Here is a 24,825-nt window from a genome sequence, read left to right as displayed (position 1 = left end):
TGTTGCTCAGAGCCACCACAGCACCAATTTCCAGCCTTTAATCTAACAAAAAGCCCCTAGTCACCCAGGCTCCCCTCCTCCCCAATCCTCCAGCCTAGCACTTTCCATATAAGGATTACAAACGTGCCCTGCTCAGGGTTACTGGGGACATAAATCTGGGGAGAGCCCCAAATCACCAAGATTAGCCAACAAGCCACTGCTCTGTCACAGAAGTCCTTCAAGCTTTTCTTAGAAAGAAAACTGAGAAGCAGAAGGCTGTATCTTATATTCCCTTCCTTATGATTGGAAACTTCCTATTGGGAGTACACTGAGCCTCTACCCTGCCCTTTACAGGGACTTGGAGCTGAGAGAATCATCTATGACTCACCCCTACATTCTCTCCTGCTGTTAACGTAACTGTGCTCATGTTTACATGAATTATCTTTTAATTCTTATAGCTCCATAAGCTCAATGCTATTATTACTTTCATTTTTACAGCAAAAAAAAAAAAAAGGCGGTTTGGGGGTGTGGGGACAAAGAGGTGAAGTATGTTGCCTTAGCTCTCGAACCCAAGGAGGAGTAGAGTTGGGGTTCACCCTTGGCCAGCCCAACTCCTCTCTATCACTGCTTACTGAGCCTACCTGCAGCCTCCCCCAAGCCCAGTGTTTGGAGAATGGGGCTCTCTAACGCGATGTCTGGGGTGAAGGAGCAGAGGCTGAGAGAAGTGAAGTGAGTTATGAAGGCAGCTGACAAGGTAACCCACAGAACTTTCCTTCCATAATTCTGATTAAAGTGAGCAAAGCTATAAATGTCCATGGTTGGACCGGCCCAAGGAGGAAAAGGGTAAAAACTGAGACTCTGGATCTGGAGGAGACAAGCTAAGAAATACTGGATGTAAACGGCGCTGCCTGCCCCCAGAGCTGCAGGGCATGGGGAGACGAACTCAGTGAAGTTCTCTGCCAACAGAGTGAGCCAGCGGCTGGGCTTCAAGAGAGAGACGCATGCCAAGAAGTCATGGCCCAAGGCCAGGAGAGAGAGGAGCCCTAGGCAGAACTCAGTCAACGCTGAGGGTCGGCGATATTTACAGAGGCTTCCTCCCTAAGCATCCTGAAAGGTTACCTGAGGGTCAGATCTTCCTAGTGAGAGCCCCTCGTTCCGCCCACCCCAGAGGGGAGAGAAGAGCTGTAGTGACCAGAGGAAGGAGCGTGCCATGCCAGGTGACCTAGTTGGTGGAGTTCCTTCACCCCTTACCTTCCTCAAACCCATCCCGGAAGGAGCCCGAGCGACTCATTGTTCTGCTCTTCTCGTCCAGAGACATGGAGCTGTTCCGGAAGCGGCTGTCAGTGTAGGGGTCGTACTGGCCATCGGCATTGGACAGGCTGTGGGTCCTCAGCATCGTTGGGTTGGACAAGCTCATCTGGGTGACAGTGGTGGGACTCGCTGGAACCAGAGGGGCAGAATGAGATGCTGGATATCCATACCTCTGTTTGAATCCCAGCCGGGTACCAGGCCGCGGCTGCTTATCACCGGCACTGTGTGTGCCTGCCAACTTCACTCCCTTGTCTATTTCAAAAAGGTAGTCGCATCAGCATTTGAGTTACAGGCTGAGAGCTAAAAATATGGGAGGGAAGGTGGGTCAGTTCCAAAGCAAGGCTCAGGGCCTCACGTTCCAACTTGGCACGTTCAGGCAGGCCAGTGTCACCTTCCAGGCATGAGCTAATTACTCCCCGGGTTCATCTGAAACAATCCTCTGTAAAGCCAAAAGCCCAAAATAGTCCAAATAGGCTTTTGATCAGATAGGAAGCATTTGCACATGACAAGAACCTCTTGCTTCGAAGAGTTATGGCTGGGAAAGAACACCACAAACATAGGTCTCACGGCCTCAGATGGGGATCATCTCACAGCCTGCCAGGAGTGTCAGCAAAAAGGGTCACGCTTCCCTGAGCTAAGCTGAGCTTTCTCATCAAAAGTCCTGCCCATGGTAGCCATGCACACTGTATTCAAAGGTACACATTTAATAGTGTGGAATTATACCTCCATGATGACAAGACACACACATCATTAGACTAAGTGGAAAGTCTAGAATATTCAAGAAAGCCTGTTGTTCTAAATGTTGAGACCAAAAAAAGGTTTTTCCTTCACTGACCCGTCCTCAAGTACTACCTGCATTCTATCATCTTCAAGGAACCTCTGCCCAAACCAGCACCCAGCTCTCCTTCCCGTAACTCTACAGTCCTTGAGATCAATTCTCTTCCACTGTTTGCTGATTCACTACAAAGCTTTGGACTGTTCCCTCATATCCTGTCTGTCAGGTCTGCACCCATGCGTCTGTCTCTAATAAAGAACCCCTCAGCATTCCAGCAGGGACTATTGCAAACCCTTTCCCCCTCCCAGTGTGTCAGTCAACACATTATGTCAGCAGCAGTCATTTCCAAGAACGCTTGTTTATTAAAACTTATTTTCGGCTTGAGAAAGCAATGAGGAATAGGCTAGGAAAACTGACTTTTCCACAGGTCCAAGAAGCAGAATGTACCCCAAGTAGTGGGATAGTGTGTCCCTGCTGCAGGAAAATGATTACATGGGTGTGTCTAACCTTTAGATTTTACCACAGGAGGCTGCCATCTACAACGTTCATACAGTGCAACTGAGTTACAAAACTCTCTTATGCTGCTCAGTGGTGTTCAGTGGTGTACATTTAATCCTAACGCTTGGGAGGCAGAGGCAGGTGGATCTCTGTGAGTTCAAGGCCAGCCTAGTCTACAGAGCCAATTCCAGGACAGCCAGGGCTACACAGAGAAACTCTGTCTCGAAAAACAAAAAGAAAAAAGAAAATCTCCCCACCCATCCTATACATGCCATGTCCAGAATCCCAACAACAACCAAATAACCCTCTCAGACATACCAATCTCATAAAGTTTTAAGTAAGTGTTGGCCTCATTTATGGCCATCCTAAGTCACATGTGACCTAGGGGCCGGACATGACTGAAAGTACCCAGAACTTCGCAATTTTCTGTTTCTTTGACTGTACTGCCAAGGGCTGATCAGATACAGAGAAGGATGTGGCCGCATGCCTCTTTCAAAACACAAGATAACCTCTGCCCTGCAGAGAGTGGATCAACAGGGCTGAGGGTAAGTAGCTACTCACCAAGCTGGGAGAAGTTGAATCTTGTTCCAGAGGGAGAAGTAACACTAGAGCCGGAGGAAAAGGGGGAGTTGGCCGCTGTGTCCTGCAGGCCCCCAGCAGAGTGGGACCGGAACCATTCTTTGGCGTCTTCCTGTGTGCGAAGCTGGGAGGTGGGTGTATACCTGGAGACAGAGACCAGGCTGGAATGAACAGCCCTTATGAAAATGCATTCCCCACAGCTGATGAGGACTATGTAAAAAGAAAAACTATATTTAAGATGGGGCAAAAAAAAAATCACTACACACCCTGAAACTTATGAAGTTTCTCAAAACTTTTTTTTGCTACTTGGCTGCATTTGGGGAAAATTATAATTCCTTTCAGCTTGAGGGGAACATCTAAAGGGAGAGAGACTGGGAATGCTCAAAAGAGCCATCCCTGGGTGTGACTGGAACATGCTGGTTCATGACAGGGTCGCCTCAAAGCCCCCTCCTTGACAGGAAGAACAGCAAGAAAGGTTGTTGTTAGAGCTTTGAGGAAGTTTTAATGAGCTAACTGCTGGCATCTGCACAGTGCAGAACCGGTGCACGACCATGAATCACAGCAGTTAGTGGGTGGCATTCGGAGAGACCTGGGGTGCTAGTGTTTACAGTAACTGCTGCAGTTTTTCCGAGGCAGGGTCTCGTATAGCCCAGGCTGTCCTTGGACTTGCTATGTAGCTAAAGATGACCTTCAACTTCTGATCCTCCTGTCTCGATCTCCCGAGTGCTGGTATTTCAGGCATCTAATCATGAATACTTTATAAAATACTGAGGGGCTGAACTCAGGGCTTTCCTCGCATGCTACACAAGCGCTCTAAGAGCTGAACCACAGCTCCAGCCCCTTAACTGCTACAAAATAACACTGAAAGGTTTCATGAGACAACCCCATATTGGTATGTTAAATGTGGGGAAGTCACATGATCCACTCCCTTGGGTATTCCAAAATGGGACTGGAATATTTACTGAGCATCTCTGATAGGTGAGGTCCCTTTACAGGCATCATCTCCCTGAGGCTTCAGACTTCCACAGTGATATAACACTGAGTCCTGCTATATGCTCTGGGAAGCCGGGGACCAGAGCTAGATTCTAACCCATGCTTGTCTGATTTCAAAATCTAGTCGCTTCCTACTCTTCCCACAGGCAGCATCTGGAACTTCAGCAGTGTCCACACTGTTAGGGTACCCTCAGACTTGGGTGCTGTAGAGTGGCTGTTGATCGGGTCACTAGAGGGACCATTTGCCTTTCAGGAATCTCCTACCCAACATGTGTGTGTCAAGGGAGTAAGACCGACAGAAAACTAGTGTGAGCAGGAACACAGTTTTCAGTCTTGTTGATGGATACACACCCTTGTAAGGCACACTGAGTACCTGTAAGGAGTTGTCACATAACTCCATTCTAAATACTTAGACAATCAGTTTTAAAAATCCAGGGCTAGTAGAGCAGTGGTGGTGCATGTCTTTAATCCCAGCACTCAGGAGGAAGAGGCAGGTGGAGCTCTGTGAGTTCGAGGCCAGCCTGGTCTACACAGTGAGTTCCAAGATAGCCAGGGGTACAGAGAGAGAAACCCTGTCTCTCCAAAACCAAAAAAATAAAAATAAATAAATAATAATAATTCAGGGCTACATAACATTAATAGATCTACTACAGACATGAGCACAGCATTTCAAAACATAACTACTTAGAAGTTAGCTCCCTCTTTGGGTAACAGTGGATTGTGAACATATCTCAGTTGGTGGAGCGAACATATCTCAGTTGGTGGAGCGCTTGCTTAGGGCACAGGCAGCCGTGGGTTCAATAGTCAGCCCAGCAAAAACCAGACATGTTGGTACACGCCTGCAATTCCAGCACTTGAGAAGTAGAGGCAGGAGGCTCCTATGTTCAAAGGTCATCCTCAGCCACACAGCAAGTTCAAGGTCACTCTGGGCTACATGAGACCGAGTCTCCAAACAAGGGGTGACGGTGGTGTCAATCATTTGCACATCCCGCTGACACACACATACACACACACACACACACACACACACACACACACACACACACACGATGAAAGGCCACGGTGCAGAACTCTGCTGGGAGGCATCAACCCCTGCCTTCTTGTACTGACACCGACCCTCATGCTCATAATGTTCAACAAGCTCTGAACCTTAAGAACTGCGGGTTATTAACTAGAGACACACAAGACAGCAACGAACACTTCATTTCGAATTTGTTTTCATGGGGAAGAACTTAACGTTTAGTGCACGGTGAAGCTGATGCTGTAAAAACAAGGCTTTTGGAGAGCAGAACTGATGGGAGTCCACAGGGAGCGTGAGCAAAGTGAAGCCTCTCGCTGGTGATGGGATGAACATGATTCGAGCAATGGCGACTTAGAGCATCCTGTTTTACCAAGACAAGCCCCAACAAGCAGCCCAGGCCCACCTGACTATTGATAGAAGGACATTTTTTTCTGGTGGTGTTTTTTTTTTTTTTTACTTTCTACCAAAGAACAATCATATTCATGTCTTGGTAGGTATTGATAACTGACCCAATCATTGGTTAGGACATTAAGACAACACTTCAGTTTTTTATAGCCACAAAGGTATTATTTTTTAAAAGTAGACTGCTACTATTATTATTACTATTATTATTTGGTGGTGCTGGGGATTAAACCCATAACCTTATGCACGGCAGGCAAATGCTCTACCACGAAGCTCTACCTCTAGTCCAGAAGTAGTTAGCGTTTTAAAATGGGGGCAGCTAACAAGGCAGCATGCTGTAAGTCATGTCCTCAAATGGAAGCAGCCGTGTGTACAGACATTCATGAGGTGCTCAGCGTCCCTCCTGCAGCGCCCCAGGAGCAGACACTGCCCCTAGCTCAGGCTGCTGCTGGTCGTGAGGCGGCTCTGTCACGTGAAGCTTCACAAAGCACAGACCCTGCTCAAGCAGGTAAGCCACAAATGGAGAGATGAGAAGGACAGGACTCGGTCATCCAAAATCCAGCTGCGGTGGCCAAAGCAGGGACCCCAGCTCAGCCCAGCCCAAGCCCACCAGTACGAGAGGACAACACAGCCAAGCTCCACGGCCACCACAGATGGCATGGGTGTGAGGAGGGGAGAGATACCTGAGTCCTTTCTTAGGCAAAGTGTTCCTATCAAGGTGCGGGTCACTGTAGGAAAGTTAAAACAAAATCAAGAACTTCAGAGAACACAAGAGGAAGCAGGGGAAGAAAGCAGGAAGGCTGGGGAGGGGCCTGAGGACCCCCAAGGGACAGACTCCCCCCCCACCAGCCATGCATGCAGCGCGCCCACACAGTATATAAAAGAAACCTGGTCCCGTCTGCACCCACACTGGTGCGGACTTTACCCCACATCACAAGGTGGCCTGAGTCATGAACCCCAATTGTTCCTCCTCTTCCACAGGTTCAAGGCCAAGGCAGGGTCTCTGCCACCTAAGAAGCATGGCCTATGTTTTCCTGGGTCCCACCTGTGCACCCCACTCAGCTCCTCTCCTGCAACCCTGCCGCCCCTGGCAAAGGTTTCCTGAAGGGGCAGAGACTCATTGGAGAGTTTCAAGAGGCAGCAGTCTGCATATTTGGAATTCATGTGTGATGAAGTAAATTCCAGGTCCCTCTCAATGTCTCCTTGTTCCTGCCCGGCAAGGGCGTAGCCAGGAGCTGAGCCCTGGGCAGGAGCCTGGGCATGCTGGAACTTGCTGGCTGATAGAGTCAAGGCATTTGAATTTCTAAAGTGCAGGGGTTTAAAGGCTTGGTTTATAAGCCTGACAGAAACAAAGTTTGTGCTGTGGATGGGGTGAAGGGGGTTTCCATTAATTCCCCCCCCCCCAAGCATGAAACAACATCTGCTTGTTATGTTTGGCCAAGCCACCACTCCTCCAGAAACTCGGGGTCAACACCCATCTCTGAGGCCCACCCACGGCTGGGGGCAGACCCAGGCTTCGCACACGTTGTAAAGCCCCAGCCCTCCAGGCACGCTGTACCATTATCTTTGCAGAATACAGACACACACACACAACACGATACTCTGAACAACACGATGAGCCAGACTGCAGCAAAAGCCTTCAAGGGAGAAGAGCCAGCCGGGCTGGGAGGGGTGGGGTGCAGGGGCGAGACAGAGGTGAGGACCAGGCTGCACAGTGGGTGGCAGACAGTACCCAGAGGGGTAGGGAGGAAAAAGCAAGAAGCTGGGAGGCAGGAACATGCCACGGACACCACGGGGAATGCCAGTGAGAGCTCCTGCAGCCCTGGATGAGTGGCAGGGTTTGGGGTGGCCACCCACTTGCCACCGTTCCCTGGGCTTTAGCGGACGGTGGAGCAGACCCTCACTGGCATGCCTGGCTATCACAGAGGACACCAGAGCCACAGACACAAGCGGGAGCCTCCGGCCAACAGCCTTGCACAGAACAACTGGCTTTGACGACAGACACAGGCAGAAGAACCCAGAGGCTCAGCAGGCCTACGATGTCATTACCTGTCCTGTTTCCTGGGCAGAGTACTTCTGCAGAACTTAGGGCTAGCGGCAGGGGAAGAGAGAGGGCTAGAAGTCCAGGCAGGTAGAAAACAAGAGAAGGAGCATTAGATGGAAGGAAGAGGCACTGTTAGACACAACGGTCGGTCAGAATACTTTCCTCACTCCCAAGACTGACCCCGGCCTGGTTCCCCACGTCTGCTCCAGAAACCAGACACACCCCAAGACTGTAGCAGAATCAGGGCTCCTAGGACTCTTGCGGATTCTCCATCTCTTACCACTGTGGCCAGCAGCAACTCAGGAGGGTGGTGACAGGACAGCAAACCTCCCCAGCTGCTCCCAGGTCACCTACTCTGCGCGCTAAGTTACATGAGAAGGGGTAGCTGAAGTTGACAGAACCCCAGCAATCGTTGTCGGTAAGCTGACGAACCCATTCCAATGCTGAATGGAATTTTAGACAGTAGCATAGATTTGTCCCCACCTAGTAGCTCCGAGCACCAGGAACATCCGAACAGAAAAAGAGAGATAGCAGGAAACAGCCAACATCAACTCCAACCTAAACTGGCTTAGGCCAGGAACATGGATTAGAAAGATCAAAACCAAGCTGGGCCTGGTAGCACACACCTTTAGTCCCAGTACTTGGGAGGCAGAGACAGGCAGGTCTCTGAGTTCAAGGCCAACCTGGTCTAAAGACAGAGTTTCAAGACAGAAAAGCCAGATGGAAAAAAAAGAAATTAAGAGAGAGAGAGAGAGAGAGAGAGAGAGAGAGAGAGAGAGAGAGAGAGAAAGGACAAAACCTCCCAGGCAAGGGCCCCTGGATCCCTAAGCGTCTGCCTGTGTCTAGGGAAGGACATCCTCCTGAGGTATAGCACCAACCTTTCCGACAGTGTGGTCTTCACACTGCTGGTGCGGACAAAAGGCATCAGGGAATCTTCCTTAGCGGAGGTGACTGGACCAGGGGAAGAGTTGTGACTTAATCCCCCACCGCTGCCGAGGGATATGTCAATGGACTCGCAGCTGGTATGCAGGCTGCTAACGGACTGGAAGCCCAGGCCATCCTTGCTCACTGCCGACGAGCTGGTACCCCAGGTAAGGCTGTTGGAGGGGCCCGAGTGGGCTGAGCTGGGGCTGGAGGCTAGAGGAGACTGGTTGAGGTCCACATTCTTACTGTAGAGAGGACTGCTGCTCCCACTGCTCAGGACGCCACTGCCTGAGGGAGACTCTAGGTTACCTTGCTGGGTCACAGTGGCATGAGGATTGGAGATGACCACTGCACTTTTCATGGTTTCGGCTGTGGCGATGGGCACTTGCTTGGTAGGCTTCCCACCAAAGAGTCTGCGAAGAGACAAAGGGTTGTGTGGGACAAATACCTGGGGCCAAGGTGTGCAGAGCTACTGTAGAAGGCTGGGGCAGAGGAAGTAGTGAGACCCTTGGAAAGGGCAGTCATCTTTCCTGCAGACACACTAGAGTCTCCCTAGCGGAAAGCTGGCAGGTAAGTGGAACTGGATGTTGGAGCTTTCCAGGGGCCTCTTTCTAGCTCTAGGCTGCATCCAGGGCACAGCTCTAAGTCCAGGTGAGAGGAACGCTTTCCACAGGTCTAGCCACATGCCTCCACGATCCTGCCTCCCTTTTCTTCTCTAAACAGAGTAGCTGGAAGCTTGCCCCAACCCAGGAATCTTCTAGAAAGAAAAGAGTTTCTTCTTCCTGTGACACCAGGTATGAAGCCTTAGGACTTGGTTTCTGTGATCCCTCAGCATAATACAAAGACTCAAGACCATGAGTTTACACCTGGAGGGAGCCCAGGAGAGAAGTATGGACACAAATATATGTGCAACAGAAAGCCAGAGACCTTGTGTGAGCCGACACCACACACAGAAACATGCTGGGTCCAGAAGACATTGGACCTGACGTACCGGGTACAAACCATGTCTCTGAAACAGACACACAGAAATGCCATGCCATGCCGCCTCTGGTCACTTCTGCAAATGTGTCATGAGTACACAGAGGCCTTCTCTTCCAAGGGCAGACAGCTCACTGGTGACACCAGCTCTAAGCCAGAGGGTGGACCATGCTCTAGAATGCAAGGGCCTTACCCCACCCTCCAAAAGTAGTGAAGGGGGTAAGTGGCCCTGAAAACCGGCAAGAACACTACATGTTGTGACAGGCAGACTGCTTTTTGCCCCACTGCCTGGAGTGATTTGAGTTTGACCTTGATCACCTGGAAACAGTCCCTCCAATCTCAGTATCTGTATGGCACGAGCAGATGTATAACCCTCACTACAATATCTAACGGCAGGATCAGGGAATGCACTACCCTACTCTGGAATCTGGGCATCAGGATGCTTACATACTCTTAGCAATGGGACCTCCCGATTAGGGGGCAACTGATCTGATGGCCACTTTTCATTGTTAGAAAGCAAAGATGAGAACCACTTTTGCCTGGCTTCCCATCCCATACACAAATTCACTCGGCCAGCTGTATGAATGCTTGAAATCTTGAAGGGACTTATCCATCTCACTCCATGGGGGTCTTCTCCTTGCCACACAAGTAAATGCACAGCTAGACCACCAGGACGATTTAGGAAAAGCGAGATTACCCAAGCAAGGGTGTGCGTGAGGAGCCATGTGCTTTTAAGGATTCCTGTACACTAGCTTGAGGGCCCAGCCAAATGCCGTTGTAGCCTCCAAAGGGAAGACTTTAAGACCATATTTTATTCTTCTACTAGAGGCAAATGGCAGAGAAATATTTCATTTATGTGGTAGTGCATTAAAACAGCAAAGCACAGCCCACAGGATGCTACCCTTAAAAATTAATGATTACTGGCATCTTAATAATCAAGTCTAGACAGGGCACACCACATGGATTCCTTCCACCTTCATGTGGGATACTCCTTCTGGGGTCTTCAGACATCCCTGCTCAGCCTCAAATATGGGTTTGGGGGCTCATTTCTATTTTTACACCCTTCAACTTTCCATCCTGGGGCTGGTCATGGCCCAAAAGGCAATGTGAGAACTATGCAATTGCCATTCAAAAATAAGCCAGTGGCCGAGCGTGGTGGCACACGCCTTTAATTCCAGCACTGAGCGGCAGAGGCAGGTAGAGCTCTGTGAGTTCAAGGCCAGCCTGGTGAGTTCCAGGACAGCCAGGACTATGTAAAAAGGCCCTGTCTCAAAAAAAAAGAAAAAGAAAAAGAAAAAGAAAAAGAAAAAGAAAAGGGTCCAGGGAATGCTTTAAAAGGACTGTTAAAGGACATCCTTCCCACAATAAGAATTTCCACCAAGTGCAGAGATGTGGGGAAGACATGCCTTTCAAAGGGATGTCAATTCCCCTCTGTTAGAAATTATTCTGTTTTTAGAGGTTTACATAAAAGGAAAAGAAAGAGTGGGGCTAAAGAGATGGTTCACTGGATAAACCCCTTCCAGCCAGGCAGGAGGACCAGAGTTCAGATGCTCAGAATTCATGTGAAGGATGGGCAGGTGTGTGGTATCCACCTGCAATCAATCCCCAGACTAGCCCAACTCTGGGTTCAGCAAGAGACTCTACCTCAGTAATTAAAGTAGACAGCGATCAAAGAAGACACCGACTTCAACTTCAGGCCTCCATGTGTTTGGGCGCATGTGCACGTGACCACTCACATGTGAAATACGCTATACACACTTACGTATGTAACAGTATTTTAAAAAGCTAACATTTCAAATACTGTCCATGTGTTATAAAAAGACATGGTATTGAGATAAGAAAACAATACACCTGCATCCCTGTGAGCTAAAATCTGGGTCTGAAAGTATGCCGGGAACTCACCCTTACTGTTGCTAACTTTCACTGGGTGCCTTCCATAGCCAAGCACAGCCACACGATGAACTTTAGCAGGAATGCTGAGGAAAGGCCCAGCAGCTCCAATGAACAGACGAGGGAATTGAGGCAGGGTTCAGAAAAGCAACCGGGGAGCTAATTAAAATAGAGTCTGAGTCTGTACTCAGGAAGCATGATTTTAGAACTTTCTGTCTCCCTCCCAGCATGGGAAGAATAATGCACAGACTACAGACCTGCAGGTGAGAGCTGGCTTTGAATGCAGCCTTACCAAGAACTGAAGTGCCACAGGTTGCTTTACGTCAAAGTCGGAGTCTATTAGCCCAGGGCGCCAGGCTACATGCTCTGGCCCCGCGTGGCTCCATGCATTTCTACTTGCTTACCTGCGGAGTGTGGGAGAGGCCACATCTGAATACTTGGTCCCTGGCTGCAGAGTGGCCTGAGCTGAGCTGCACACTGGCTGGGTGGCTGGGTTGGCTTTCACGGAGTTACAGGAAGCCACGCTCTCATTGTCCGAAGAGATGCCTTTCTCCTTGTCTGTCTGGTTGACGAGCCCTGGCAGAGAACTGCCCAGGGATGTTTTGGAGGGCTCCCTCAGCTTGGGCACTGGCAGGCCTGCTGACTTGCTGCTCATGTTCGAGTCGATGCTGCTGGTGCTGCATCTATTGCCTGCCCCGTTCCGGCTGTTGGACTTGCTGGGCCTAGGCAGGCTCCGGTACTGTAAGTTCGTCCGAGAGCTGAGAGACAGGTACCCATCATCCTGGTTTGGGGCTCCATCCATGCTTGTCTTCCGACCAGTGGACCGACCGACAAGGGCGGATGACTTGGGGATTTTACCCAGTGTGGCAGACCTGCTGGTGATGGTGGCCCCGCTGGCTGTGATCATGGCCAGCCCAGCGGCAGAGCCGCTCTGTTTCTTGAATCCAAAGCTGTTGGCATTGGCAGTGGGTGTCCTAGAGCTGCTGGGGAGGGTTTTCTTGGATTCATCCCCACTGCTGCGGCCAGCATCCGATGGGGAGCGCTTGACCTGGGAGGCTTTGGGGGACAGCCTTCCCTTCTCAGACACCTTGGCATCATCTGTTTTCCCTAAGGGAGAAACCAGTGAGGTCAGATCAAGAACCTGACTCTGCTGGCTAATGTGCTTAGGATGCACATTAGCATCTAAAGACTTTGATCACCCTGCTTCCTAAAGGAGAATAGTACCCCGAGGAGGTCAGGAGAGAGAGAGAGAGAGAGAGAGAGAGAGAGAGAGAGAGAGCGAGCTTTGCACAGTGATAATCTCGTCTGCTGCTGTCACTGAGAGCTTTTTAGGAGGGGTCACTAATTTTACTCTTTTCCAAGCAGTCTATGCTGACCTAGAACAGAGCAAAGCCAGGAAGCTGTTGGTAGATCCACAGGTACAAGAGACTGTGCCATACCTCGCCCTCTTGCCTCATGTCCATGACACTGACCCTGACATTTCCAGGGGACAGCGTACAATATCCCAACATGGCCTTGAGGAGCCAGGACTAGTGTGTTAACTGGCTGGTGAGTGGTGAAGCCAAATATTGAGCCAACTGGTACACAGTGAAAACAACCCGCATGGAACCACAGTCGGACTCACATACACATTCCTCCTCAGAAAGAGTGAGGGAAGGAAACCTTCAAGGAAGCTGTTGTGGGGGCTGGGAGAGCTGGCTCAGTCAGCAAAGTGCTTGCAGTTGTGGTAGGGTATGCTGATAATCCTAGTGCTGGGGAGGGGGAGATGAGAGGTGGAGATAGCTCACCAGCTAGCCTAGACTACTTGGTGATCTCCTGGCCAGTGAGAAACTCAAAAAAAAAAAAAAAAAAAAAAAAAAAAGTGGAGCTGGACATAATGGTGCACACCTTTAATCCCAGCACTTGGGAGGAAGAAGCAGGAAGATCTTTGTGATTTTGAGACCAGTCTCATCTACAGAGTGAGTTCTAGGACAGCCAGAGCTAGACAGTGGGACCCTATCTCAAACAAACAAACAAACAAACAAACAAAAATAATAGGTAAATGAATAGATAGATAGATAGATAGATAGATAGATAGATAGATAGATAGATAGATAGACAGACAGACAAAAGGGTGAAAAGAGCAGATGATGGTGTAGAGGAATGTACCTGAGGTTATCCTCTGGTGTCCTTATGCATACTCATACATGTACTGGCATACACACATTATTTGTGTGCATAATACCACACACACATGCTTAGGAGCATTCACACACACCATAAAGATGGTCTGGCTGTGAGCAACGCAGCAATCTGAAGAAGCCACTTGTAATGTCCCCACTGAAGTCACCATGATTTCGGCCTCCCACTCACCAGTCCCCGGTGTCTTCAGTGTGCCTGTCGGAGCTGATGGCTTTGTCCTCGGCATGGTGACACCCACTTCTGCTGTCATGCCTCGCCGCCACGAGCCTGTCTGCGAGATGACGGGATTCTTCTTGCCAGACACACTCTTGTCCGACTCATCTGACATGTCTGAAGGGTTCCGCCTCCACTTGGAGCCCGGCTCCATCTTTACACCGCTGTCGGAGCCTCCATCTGACTTCTTGATATCCTCGCCGGACCACAGGGAATTCCTCTCCACCTGGGAGTGCTTCTCAGCGTCAGTCTGTGGACAGACACTCACTGAATTAGAGCTCACCCATGCAGCCATGCCAATACAGGGACTACCTAAGGACTTTCAAAACCTCAGACATCTGCTGACTTTGTGAGAAAGTCACAGCATCTTCTAGTTTTATTTTTTTTTTCAAGGAACAACTGATAGAGAAAGAAAAGAGTGAAGGGGCCAGGGCAGAGCAGGCCAAGGGCCCCAGAAGAAGAGTGGGCAGAGCGGAGAGGAGGTGATGGGAAAGGGTCCACCAGCCCTGACTCTGAATCCTCACCGGCACCGGCATGTCCCTTTGTTCCACATCTCCCCGTCAATCCTCTAGCTGGGAGATCTCTGCATCTAGTTCGGCAGACAGTCTAACACCCGAGAGGGAACGGCAAGCATGTGAACTCCACTGATCTGATCTGTGAAGCTCTCAGCTGGCAATAGCCACGGTGCCCTCTCCCGCCCAGCTTTGTCTCTGAGCTTTGGATCCCCTCGATGCGGCAGTCCTCAGACAAGTAAGATAATTAGGCAACTTTCTTTGGAAGAGCCTGTCCTGCTGGCCATGAAGCCCAGGGAGAGATAGGAGTGTGTCGTTAATGAACTGCAAGGCTGAAGGACACAAAGGGAGCTGGAATGCTCTGGGGCCTCTGGGGCCTCCGGGGCCTCAGGCTGGGGGGAGGGTATTGGAAGGGAGAAGTTTGTACACATAGGAAAGGGGAAGTCAGCAATGCTTTCGGGCTGACCACTTTGAGAAACAAGCCCCCTATATAAGCTGCTAGAGGGAGCCGTGCAGGCAAGGTGGGAAATGACTGTGAACTGGGCAAGACCTGGCCTGAGGCACGCTGTGCAATAGAAGGCCAAATGCCCTTCCTATAGAGGGCTAATAGGATGAAAGCTCAGTGTAGACTGGAAGAGGAAGTTCAACCTCCTCTCTCTCCCCACCTGCCCCCTGCTCCCCTGTGACTGCCACCCACTCACTGCACACACACACACACACACACACACACACACACACACACACACGGAGCCTCAGCCATATACCAAGTATCAGAGATGGGTCGTGAGAAGGGACAACTAAGATATACTCAGCCTTGTGAGGGGCAGAGGGGAAGCTCAATCAAGGTTTGGGAACAAACGAACGCATAGCTGCTACACACTTGAGGCTATGGTACACCCGAAAAGACAATCCAGGCACAGGTTGGTTAAAGCCAGTCCGAAGGCATGCAATATTACCGTAATCTTAAAAATGATGACATCATTTGAAAGATGAGCACAAACTCAGTGACCCCAGCCTGTTTCCTTCCAGATCCTTCTGCACTCACTGAACTAAAGTGAACTTAATGCTCACTGTTGGCTACATGTGAGGTGGTATCTTAGAAAACGTCAGATCAGTCCCCATCCTTCGTGGAATTGACGGTCATCAAAAGAAGCAGCGATGGAATACACAGATGTAAATACATGAACGACTGTGAGATGTGATGGCCACCATGAGCCAGGGAAACTATCTGTACTGACAATACTTCAGAGAATATTCAAAGCCTTTGCCTCATGGAGCTTGCATGTGAGCACACCCTAACACAGATGGATATATTCTAAGACATCCTGAGGCTGTAGCACCTTTTACAGACTTGACCACTGTGACATTTGTTTTTCCATGTCCGTAAACCTCTTTCACACAATCACATTGTAATGCAGTTAATAACAGTGACACTAAGACCTAAAGCTTACTAGACACTACAGCACTCTGGGCACAAGTTAATATGCTTTTAAAAATACGTGGGCCAGGGGCCTGTGAGACGGTTGGGAAGGTAAAGGTACTGAGTTCAACTCCTGGAACCCATGTAAGGGTGGAAGACAACAACTCCACAAAGCTGTCCTCTGAGATCCACGCACTCGTCATGGTATATGTACGTACAGAGAGAAATAATAATTTTTTTTTTTTGAGGCAGAGTCTCACTATGTAGCCCTGGTTAGCCTCTCCATGAAGAACAGGCTTCTCTTAAACTCAAAGAGATTCACCTGCCTCTGCCTCCCAAGTGTGAGAATTATAAACATGTACTCACCATGTCTGGCTACAATAAAAATGTATTTTCTAATTATTTAGGAAATACATGCATGAGGCTGGGGGCATCGCTCAGCCAACTGAGTGCTTGCTTAGCATGCATGATGCCTGGGTTCCCCCAGTCCCTAACAGCACAGAGACCCAGCGAGGTGGCATGCTGTAATCTCAGCATTCTGGACATGGAGACAGAAGGGCCAGAAATTCTAAGTCATCCTTGACTAGGGAGTTTGAGGCCAGCCTGAGCTCCATGAGACCCTCGTGGGGGGCGGGGAGAAAGAGAGAGAGACAGAGAGACAGGGAGAGACAGACAGACAGAGACAGAGACAGAAAGAGACAGACATACAGAGAGAATACAATTCATTATATTTCTCAGCAAAAACCCATGAGAAAATAACAGAATACTGAGACACTGAGTGGAAAAGAAACTTGCTCAAGCTCACACAAGGAGGAAAGCATTGTGGGAATTCCACTTGTCCAATTGCCAAGCTCATCATTTAACCACTGTAGTACAGTGCAGTCCTTGACTATAACCCGAGATGGAACCTTCTGCATCCCTCGGGGTGCCTACTAAAAACACCCACACCTAGCAGATCCCCCTTCTACAGACAGTCTGGCTGTCTCAAGCCCAGGCCTAGGGCAGCCTGGCCCCTGTGCCAAACCCTAGGACAGACTCCAATTTCATCAATAACAGAGAGTGCACATGTCCCCAGCCTGGGACCTTCTTTTCTCTGGTAGAACAGTCCTCCAATTATCACACCTCCCCTAACTTGGTGCAGGGTGAGAGCTCTTCCAACCTCCTTCTGCATAGCTGGGTGTTTGTCTGGGACATCTTGACAGGTTTGCAGTCACACATGCTTAGCAAATCCTTCTGGAGCCATGTGTAACCATTGGTGGTATCTCTTGGAAGTGGAAATGGAAGGAGTCTGTTTCTTGGTTCCCAGAGCTTGCAATAGGAAGGCCAGCAGGTCAGCACACTGGTGGCCCCACCTCCTTTTGAAGCTTTGGATGTCTCCTTGGTCATCAACAGGCAAGCGGGAAGAGGGAAGATAAGCCAGGAGGGACCTTAGAGTGGAGGCCAGTGTTGACTAGGGAGGGGGAAGTCTGGCCCCAAAGGGGACAGGCAGCGGCTCTAGAGCCCAGTGGGCGTGAGTTCCAGCACTGGCTGCTGTCATTCACCGCTGTGTGAGACCTCGGGTTCCTTCCCATCTCTAAGACTGTTACACTGGGTGTCAGATGGGATTAAACAGAGCCCCAAACAGAGAGCTGACGGTGAACTTAAGAGCTAAGCGTGGAAGAATTTCATAAACAGTGGCTCTCCTCACCAAACTCTCCAGCTCTGAGAATCCCAGCGCCCCGCTGTGTCTTTAGCATTTATCTCCTCCATGTCCTGCAGACCTAAAACAGAGTTTTAGCTGCCTGAGCCTCTAGATACTGAATCCCCTGCAGGCTAAGATGCTAAGGGGGGCTTTAAGTTGGAGCCCCCCAAATATAAAGAATTACAGCAGCATCACCTGCTCCTTGTGTCCCCAGACACTATGACCCTCAGATACTTTCAGCTCATCCTTTGAGACTGGGTTGTCAATCACATTGTGCACACCTTCCATGAAAGCACAGGTTTGAAGACAAGTAACTAGCACAAAGTCAGAAGCAGTGGCTCCCCGGAAGGTAGACTGGTGAACCCGCCATCCTGATAGCCTGGCGTCCAGAGGACACTAGGACACACAGGACAGCAACTCTGGCCACATTACTCATAATTTTGTTGCCTTTAGAGGTAAAATAAATAAATAAATGAATAAATAAGTAGACTGACAGAGAATTGTATTTTTTGCCCACTGTGAATTTCGTTTAAAAACAACAACAACAAAACCAAAAAAAAGAAGCGGGGGGGGGGGGGAACTTTAGGCATTGAAAATGAAAGAAAATCTTGGCATAGGCAGCTCACCACCCCAGCACCTGGATTAGTGCCTTCCACAAATTCTGGAAGACTCTGAGCACTCAAGGACTGACTGTATAAAGAATGCATGACAGGCAGATGTGTGTTTGCTAAAACCCTGTGCACCACCACGGTGCCCAAGGAACACGATGCTGCAGAAAGGAAGGCAGATTGCTTTGAAGCTACAGGCCAAATACACCACAGCACGCTGCCCTTTGAATTACCATCACAGATGCAACAGGGAGACAGAGAAAGGCAGGCAAGGCGCAGAGAGAAAAGAGGGGCCTCTGAGCAGCTCACCGGCTCACACTCTGGGAGAAGCATGTTCAGAGCTGGTATGCTGCTGACATACCCCAGGGCGCAGGTCTGCTGGCCATTATTTTGTGGACGAGAAGGCAGAGGCTTTAGGAGTCAGTCTGACTGGATCATCCCAGGATGTCACAGAGTGAAAAACTCAACCCCAGAGCAGTGGACTTCAATGTCACCCTCCTCTCTGATGCCACAGTTGGCACTTGGACTCACCAGCTCTCCTAGAGGTGGTCATGCGGAGGGGCTCAGGTCTGACTCAGAGGACTTGGTCTCTCACACTGAGCCATAAGCACAGGGGCTCGGGGTACCCCTAAACAGGCCATGAAGGCCTTGTGGGGCACCTTCAAAGCTCTTCAGTGTCTCAGTGGAAACAGTCCCCTCAGGGAAGCTTCACTCCCAGTGATCCATTGATCACACCTTCTCCATCTGCCTCCTCCTCTTTCCATCAGCACACGGGGTAGCTTCTCGCATTTTCAAGAAAAGAAATTCCCTTCTCAGATGGGAGGCCACGCAGGCTGTGCTTCTTGTGGGAATACCAAGTCCTCTCTTGCCTCATGTGTCTTGCCTGGCGGGCTGTGCAGCTCACTCGCCCAGGGTAAAGCATTGTGTGACAAGATCCCCGAAGAGCGTACCAAGGAGTGGGAGGGTGCAGGCACATCTTCCAGACTCAATCCACTCAAAGAGGGGTAATGGCCCTTAGCATTCCTGACAGCCTGTGGGGGAGGAGGCGCAAGGCTGCCAGAATGTGAAGTCAAATATTTTGAGATGCTCCCTGGACAGGAACAAAGGGAATGTCACGAAAAGTCCATTTAAAAGCACCGTGACAATAGGCATGTTGGTAGCCAATGCTGTAGCCAGCATTTCTGCCACCCGGACCTACTCCGGCTCTCATTTTAATATTTTAAATTTGGGTAGGTTTGTAAGGGAGCAATAGCAGACTCAGTTAATAGTGAACCCTCATATCCCTTAAAAATTACTTCTGATCTTAAGACCTCTGTGTAGTAGCCTTGAAACGTCACCCTGTGACATCCGTAAGAAGAAAGCAAAGTGCTGGTCAAAGAGGCAAGGCGTTTGCCCGCACCAAGTTCAAATGCATGTGTGCGGAAGCCATCTCATTTGGTATCAACGGGGTCTGCAGACTAACTTCTGCTGTGGGAAGGAGGCAGACAGGAGGGATTTCCAATTTGGTGTCCCTGATCGCCCTGATCACCCACAAGGGGCTGCCCCCATCATCTGCAGGGGTACCACATGGATTTGTGTACTTCCTATGGCCGGCCTACCCTCCAGGTGGCGACCCTCCTCCACTCCTCACCTTGGTATCTAAGGGCAGTCTGGAAGCTTGGTGGCTGTTGTCATCATGAATACAGAGTGAACATCAGGAACAAAGAGAAAAAGTGATACTGATACATAGTATCCAGCAGGGACCGAGGCTGGCTGAGTGGCACTAACTTGTGTCTGATCACCAGTGGGTGATCATTCTCAGGGAGTACGGCTTAGAGTTCGTTTTTAAAATACGATTATTTATTTAGGTGTAATACAAATGTTAGGAGTGTGTGTGTGTGTGAGTGTGTGTGTGTGTGTGTGTGTGCGTGTGTGTAATTTTGAGACAATGTTTCATATATCACATAGCCCAGGCTGACCTGAAACTCACTATCTCACTCACTAGTGTGTGTGTGTGTGTGTGTGTGTGTGTGTGTGTGTGTGTGTGTGTGTATGTGAGCATACATGTGCTTGTGCCTACAGAGTCTAGAAGAAGGCATGGGATCTCCTGCAGTTAGAGTCGCAGGCAGTATGAGCCTCCTACCGCGGTGCTAGGAGCTGATCTCGGGTCCTCTGCAAGAGCCACACATGCTTTTAGCAACTGAGCTATTTCTCTAGCCCTTGTAAGTGTGATGTTCATATGATAAAGCATAGACTCTTAAGTGCATTGCTTGAAAAATTCCAGAAAATCAGCATACTCACACAACTACCACTTGGGTCAGGACATAAAGTATTTTGGTGCCCCTTCTTGTTGTCTGGGTAACAACAACAACAACAACAACACATACACACACACACACACACACACACACACACACACACACACACGCCTACTGCAATTTCTGGCTAAAATAAGAGCGCAAGAAGTAACAGGTGACCCCAAAAACAATGCCAAAACACTTCCCCAGGTAGTGTGCAGCTACATTTCTATAGGGTAGAAACAATCCCCACATTGCTAACACAGCTTTTCTTTACCCCTACCTGCCCTCAAAGAAGAGGCACCTTTGACACAGAGGCTTCCAACATGGCCCCTACCTGTACAGAGTAAAAAGCAACTGAGGAGGAGGAGGCATGGGAGGGTAGGAGGGGGAGAGGGACAGGGACATGCTGGTGGTTAGGGGGTGGTATTCCCAGACTTTTTCAGTAGCTCACCCAAAATATCAGCCCCCAAATGATAAACCCAAAAGTGCCACAGCTTGTGCTGGAGACAAGCCATGAGGATGATACCATACTTCGCCTCCAGTAAAATAGAAGAGTGAGATCCCACCACTGAGGAAAACAGTGAGCGCCAAAAGTTGAGTCCACAAAAATGGAGCTGTCTGTGTTAGAAATGTCAAATCCTAGAGTAGAGGAACTGGCTGGCGGCTACTGTGACACACTGTGCACAGGTGACCTGTATCAAGGAGCTTGCTCCTGCAGAGAAACAGCTTCTCGCCTTCAGGATCTAGGTACATGTTTTCATGTGCAACAGTACAATTAAAAAAAAATTAAAACCAGGTATAGTGGTGCAAACATGGGATCCCTACTTCTGAGGCAGAGGCAGGAGGATTCTAGGACAACCTGGGTCACATTAAAACTCTCAAAAACAAGCCAGGTGGTGGTGGTACTTGCCTTTAATCCCAGCACTTGGGAGGCAGAGCCAGGCGATCTCTGTGAGTTTGAGGCCAGCCTGGTCTACAGAGTGAGATCCAGGACAGGCACCAAAACTACACAGACAAACCCTGTGTCTAAAAACAAAACAAACAAACAAACAAAACAAAACAAAACAACTCTCTCAAAAACAAACAAACAAATGAACAAAAAACAAACCAAACCCCTAAACAAACAACAATAAAAAAGGAAAAAAAGAAAAGGGACTAAGGATGTAGCTCAGTGAGTAGAACAGTCTCTAGCAATCTCACAGCCCTAAGTTCAGATCCCCAGTGCTGCATAAAGGAAGATGTGAGTCACCCCTATTAGCCAAGGACTTGGGATGTGGAGTGGGGATCAGGAGAACCTGTCTCAAAAAAAAAAAAAAAATGGGATGCTATTTGTAATAAGAGTGATTAGTGTAGGCGGAGCAATACACAATAGATACACAATAGCAGGGGATGTGACCCACAGATGGCCCTGACAGTTCCCAACCTCAGGCTGGGACATACTGACTTCCCAATATAAAGTTCTGAACCTTTGTTTTACTCCCTAGAGATCAGACCAGTGCTCACAGATAGCAATGGCTCATGTGGCAGAGAGGATCCACTCCAGGGGAACCAACAGCCCTTTGCTTACTATCTGAAAATTTAAGAGTGTGTGTACACTTATGCAAGGTGCATGGGTATGTGTGAACATGTGTGAATACACATGTGAAGGCCAGAGGACACCCTTAAGTACCCATTCCTCAAGTGTTGCCTGCCATTTTTTTGAAATAGGTTCTCTCATAATCGGGAGCTTGCTATGGAGGTTAGGCTGTGTGGTCAATGAGCCCCGGGGATCCACCTGTCCTTGCCTCTGCAGCATTGGGAGTTCAGATGTCCACCACCACACCCAGATTTTTTGTTTTTTAAATGTGGTTTCTGGGTATTGATCTCAGGTCCTCAGGCTTGCATTTTATCAACTGAATTCTCTCTCCATTCTCTGCTGTTTGTTTAAAAACAGACTGAAACTGAGGTCCAGGGAGGGAACAGGGTCTCTTCACTGTTATGAATTATGCATGCATGGGAAACCCCGAGCTGGCCAGGCCAGGGTATCCCACTCGTGCAGGGAGCCATGCTGGCATGTTGGGCAGATGCAGTGGCAGGCTGAAGGGTGACCTACTCCATGCGGGCATGGCGGTGGGTACACATTCACAAGCTAGACGCTACATCTGCGTGGAAATGGTTTATTATACTAGAGAGACAGAGAGAAGATAGGAAAGAGGGAGAGAAGGGAAAGAGAGAGAGGAGAAGGAAAGAGAGAGAGAGGTTGAGGGGTACACACCTCATGGGGGGGGTTTCCGTCAGGACAAAGGGCGGCACCAAAGGGTGGGATTTTAAGGGGAGGATCAAACACTCCCACCACAACAATGAGGGTGCAAGGCTGCTTTGCCATCTTTATCACCCACTACCTGGCCTCCATTTCCTGTAGAGAGGAGACAGAGACTAGATGCCAGAGGCTGATCCTCCTCTCATTAGCCTGGGAATTCCGATCACCACAAGCCGGGGCTAGCAGGGACAGTGGAGGAGCCTGGGAAGACCTATGCTGCTCCTTACCTGCACATCCAGGTTTCTCCGGGAGGAGGCAGGCGTGTTGGCGTAGGAGCTGATGGATGAGCTGGTATTGATGTCATCGGTGCTGAGGTTGTCTATGGTGTCGCTGATGCCGCTGCTGACCGAGCTGCTGTCATCCCAGCTGGCAAGACAAAGACATCCTGAGCAACAGAGCTTCCCAACCTTTTAGAGCAGCCTGGTCTAGAAAAGGTCCAGCCTGTGACCGAGTGTCTCCCAGGGGCCTCCTGCTCAGATGGGGACTCAGCTACAAGAGAACCTGAGTGAAAGGGCTGGTCCCATTTCTCCAGAGGCTGCAGACCTTGGTGATGTCCCCTCCATCTTCCCCTTCACTCTAGGAACTCTGCTGAAGGTAAACACTCCTCCCCAGGGCCAGGGGCAGGGCAAGACTGGCGGGGGAGGAAGAGTCAATGCTGTCCCTTGCTGGAGGAAGGGGAGCAGAGCGGGAGAGCTGCTGTGTGAGTTCCTAGACACCTCCCTAGAACAAATGTCCGAGGAGGGAGAATGAAAGTATCACCAGAGACCAGCCCATCCTATCAGTAGCTCTGCCTTCACAATGCCCCAGGGTACATACAGAGCATGGCTCTTCCCTCCCAAACTTCTGATAGGGAAAGGTCAACCCCTTCCTGCTCAAGACCATTCACCCGGCAATGATCCTCCATCCTTGGTTCCTAGTCACTGTCTCCCACCTCCCAACACCATCATATTTAACCCAGCCCCTGACCTTACCACTGCCTTTTACAAAATACATCCGTCCATGTGCAGCTCTGTGCAGCATGTCCCCTTGGGCTCTGCTTGCACTCCATGGCTTCCTCTTAACTCACCCTCCCATGGCAGCCCGAGTGACCTTCTGCACGTCATTGGGTCTGGTTCTCTCTTCCTTAATGTCTCCTCCAGCTGTCACTCCTCTTCTCCCCTCCCCCAGGTGTGGCTGGTGTCCCTCTCCAATCCCATCTTGCAGCCCTGTCTTCATTGTACACTTGGCTCTGACCACATGGACTTCTGTCCTTTCTAAGCCAGGACTGTTTTCCTTCACAAGGCTTTCATTGGCTCCTTATCTTCTAGGTCTCGGTGGAACTGTCACCTCTTTAGAAAGGCCATCCCATTACCTATCAAGTCATCATGTTCTATTACACCAATATGATAATTTTTCTTATTTGTTTGTGGGATGGTAGATGTACAGCCAAGTGCTCAATGAGTACTTGCTGAATTGAAACATGGGTGAATTCCATAAAGTAAGATGCCAATGTCAGTGTGACACTGTTCTGTTTGAGCTGGTGACAACGGTATTATTATTTCTCCATTGTACAGCTAGAGAAACTGAGGCTTAGAAAAGTGGGGTACCGTGTACAAGGTCAGCTCGAGAGATCAGGATCCTGGGTCAGAATCCAGTCATTTGGACATCACTGTGACAACACACAGCTTCCCATGACATCCTCTACACACACCAAATATGACATGGTCCATGTTCCCAGGAGGTCAAGAACCTGCTTCAAGGTCACACAAAGCAGGAAGGAGAAGACCCATACTCAGGCAATGACTTAATCAGATTACTGCCCCATGTGGCTTTCCATGGTGACTGTTGCTAAAGACCTTGAAGAGGGGCGTCAGGAAGCCTTCAAAGTATTGGGTGGCTGAAATTTTAAAAAGCCATGAGCACACACACACACACACACACACACACACACACACACACACACACCTCAAAAGAAGCTGTAGTTCGTTACACTAGCTTGCAAGGCATCTGCCGCTACATGCCGAGCAGGTCTGCTGACCAGGGAAGAGGAAGGGGCTTCGGTCCAGTTGCTCAGCATGCCCATCGGGCTTTCCCAAGTCAGCCTGGAACACTGCACAGAATGTAGAACCGTGAAGTTGATGTGCATAGTAGAGGGGATAGAGACTAAGAGCAAGGGCTCCATGGATGCTAAGGGTGGGAGGGATGGATGGTTCTTTGGTATGGCTGGTGCACCTGACTGACCTGGAGTCAGAAATAGCC

The 24,825-nt window shown here is 49.6% G+C and overlaps 1 protein-coding gene across 1 annotated transcript in view; it reads right to left on the bottom strand.

The window, feature by feature from the left end:
- The window catches only part of Nav2 (neuron navigator 2), a 371,946-nt gene that overhangs the window by 49,683 nt on the left and 297,438 nt on the right, over positions 1 to 24,825 (bottom strand). The window contains exons 12-19 of the mRNA XM_059274283.1: positions 22,815 to 22,953; positions 13,747 to 14,038; positions 11,799 to 12,501; positions 8,481 to 8,939; positions 7,608 to 7,673; positions 6,242 to 6,286; positions 3,125 to 3,285; positions 1,231 to 1,419 (exon numbers count right to left, since the gene is read on the bottom strand). Of these exons, the coding sequence (XP_059130266.1) occupies positions 1,231 to 1,419; positions 3,125 to 3,285; positions 6,242 to 6,286; positions 7,608 to 7,673; positions 8,481 to 8,939; positions 11,799 to 12,501; positions 13,747 to 14,038; positions 22,815 to 22,953 (2,054 nt within the window). The remainder of the gene's footprint in view (positions 1 to 1,230; positions 1,420 to 3,124; positions 3,286 to 6,241; positions 6,287 to 7,607; positions 7,674 to 8,480; positions 8,940 to 11,798; positions 12,502 to 13,746; positions 14,039 to 22,814; positions 22,954 to 24,825) is intronic.

This window comes from Peromyscus eremicus, chromosome 1, assembly GCF_949786415.1.
Source record: "Peromyscus eremicus chromosome 1, PerEre_H2_v1, whole genome shotgun sequence".
NCBI classification, from domain to species: Eukaryota; Metazoa; Chordata; class Mammalia; order Rodentia; family Cricetidae; genus Peromyscus; species Peromyscus eremicus.
Note: the sequence above shows the minus strand (reverse complement) of the source record. Positions and strands in the feature narration are given on the sequence as shown.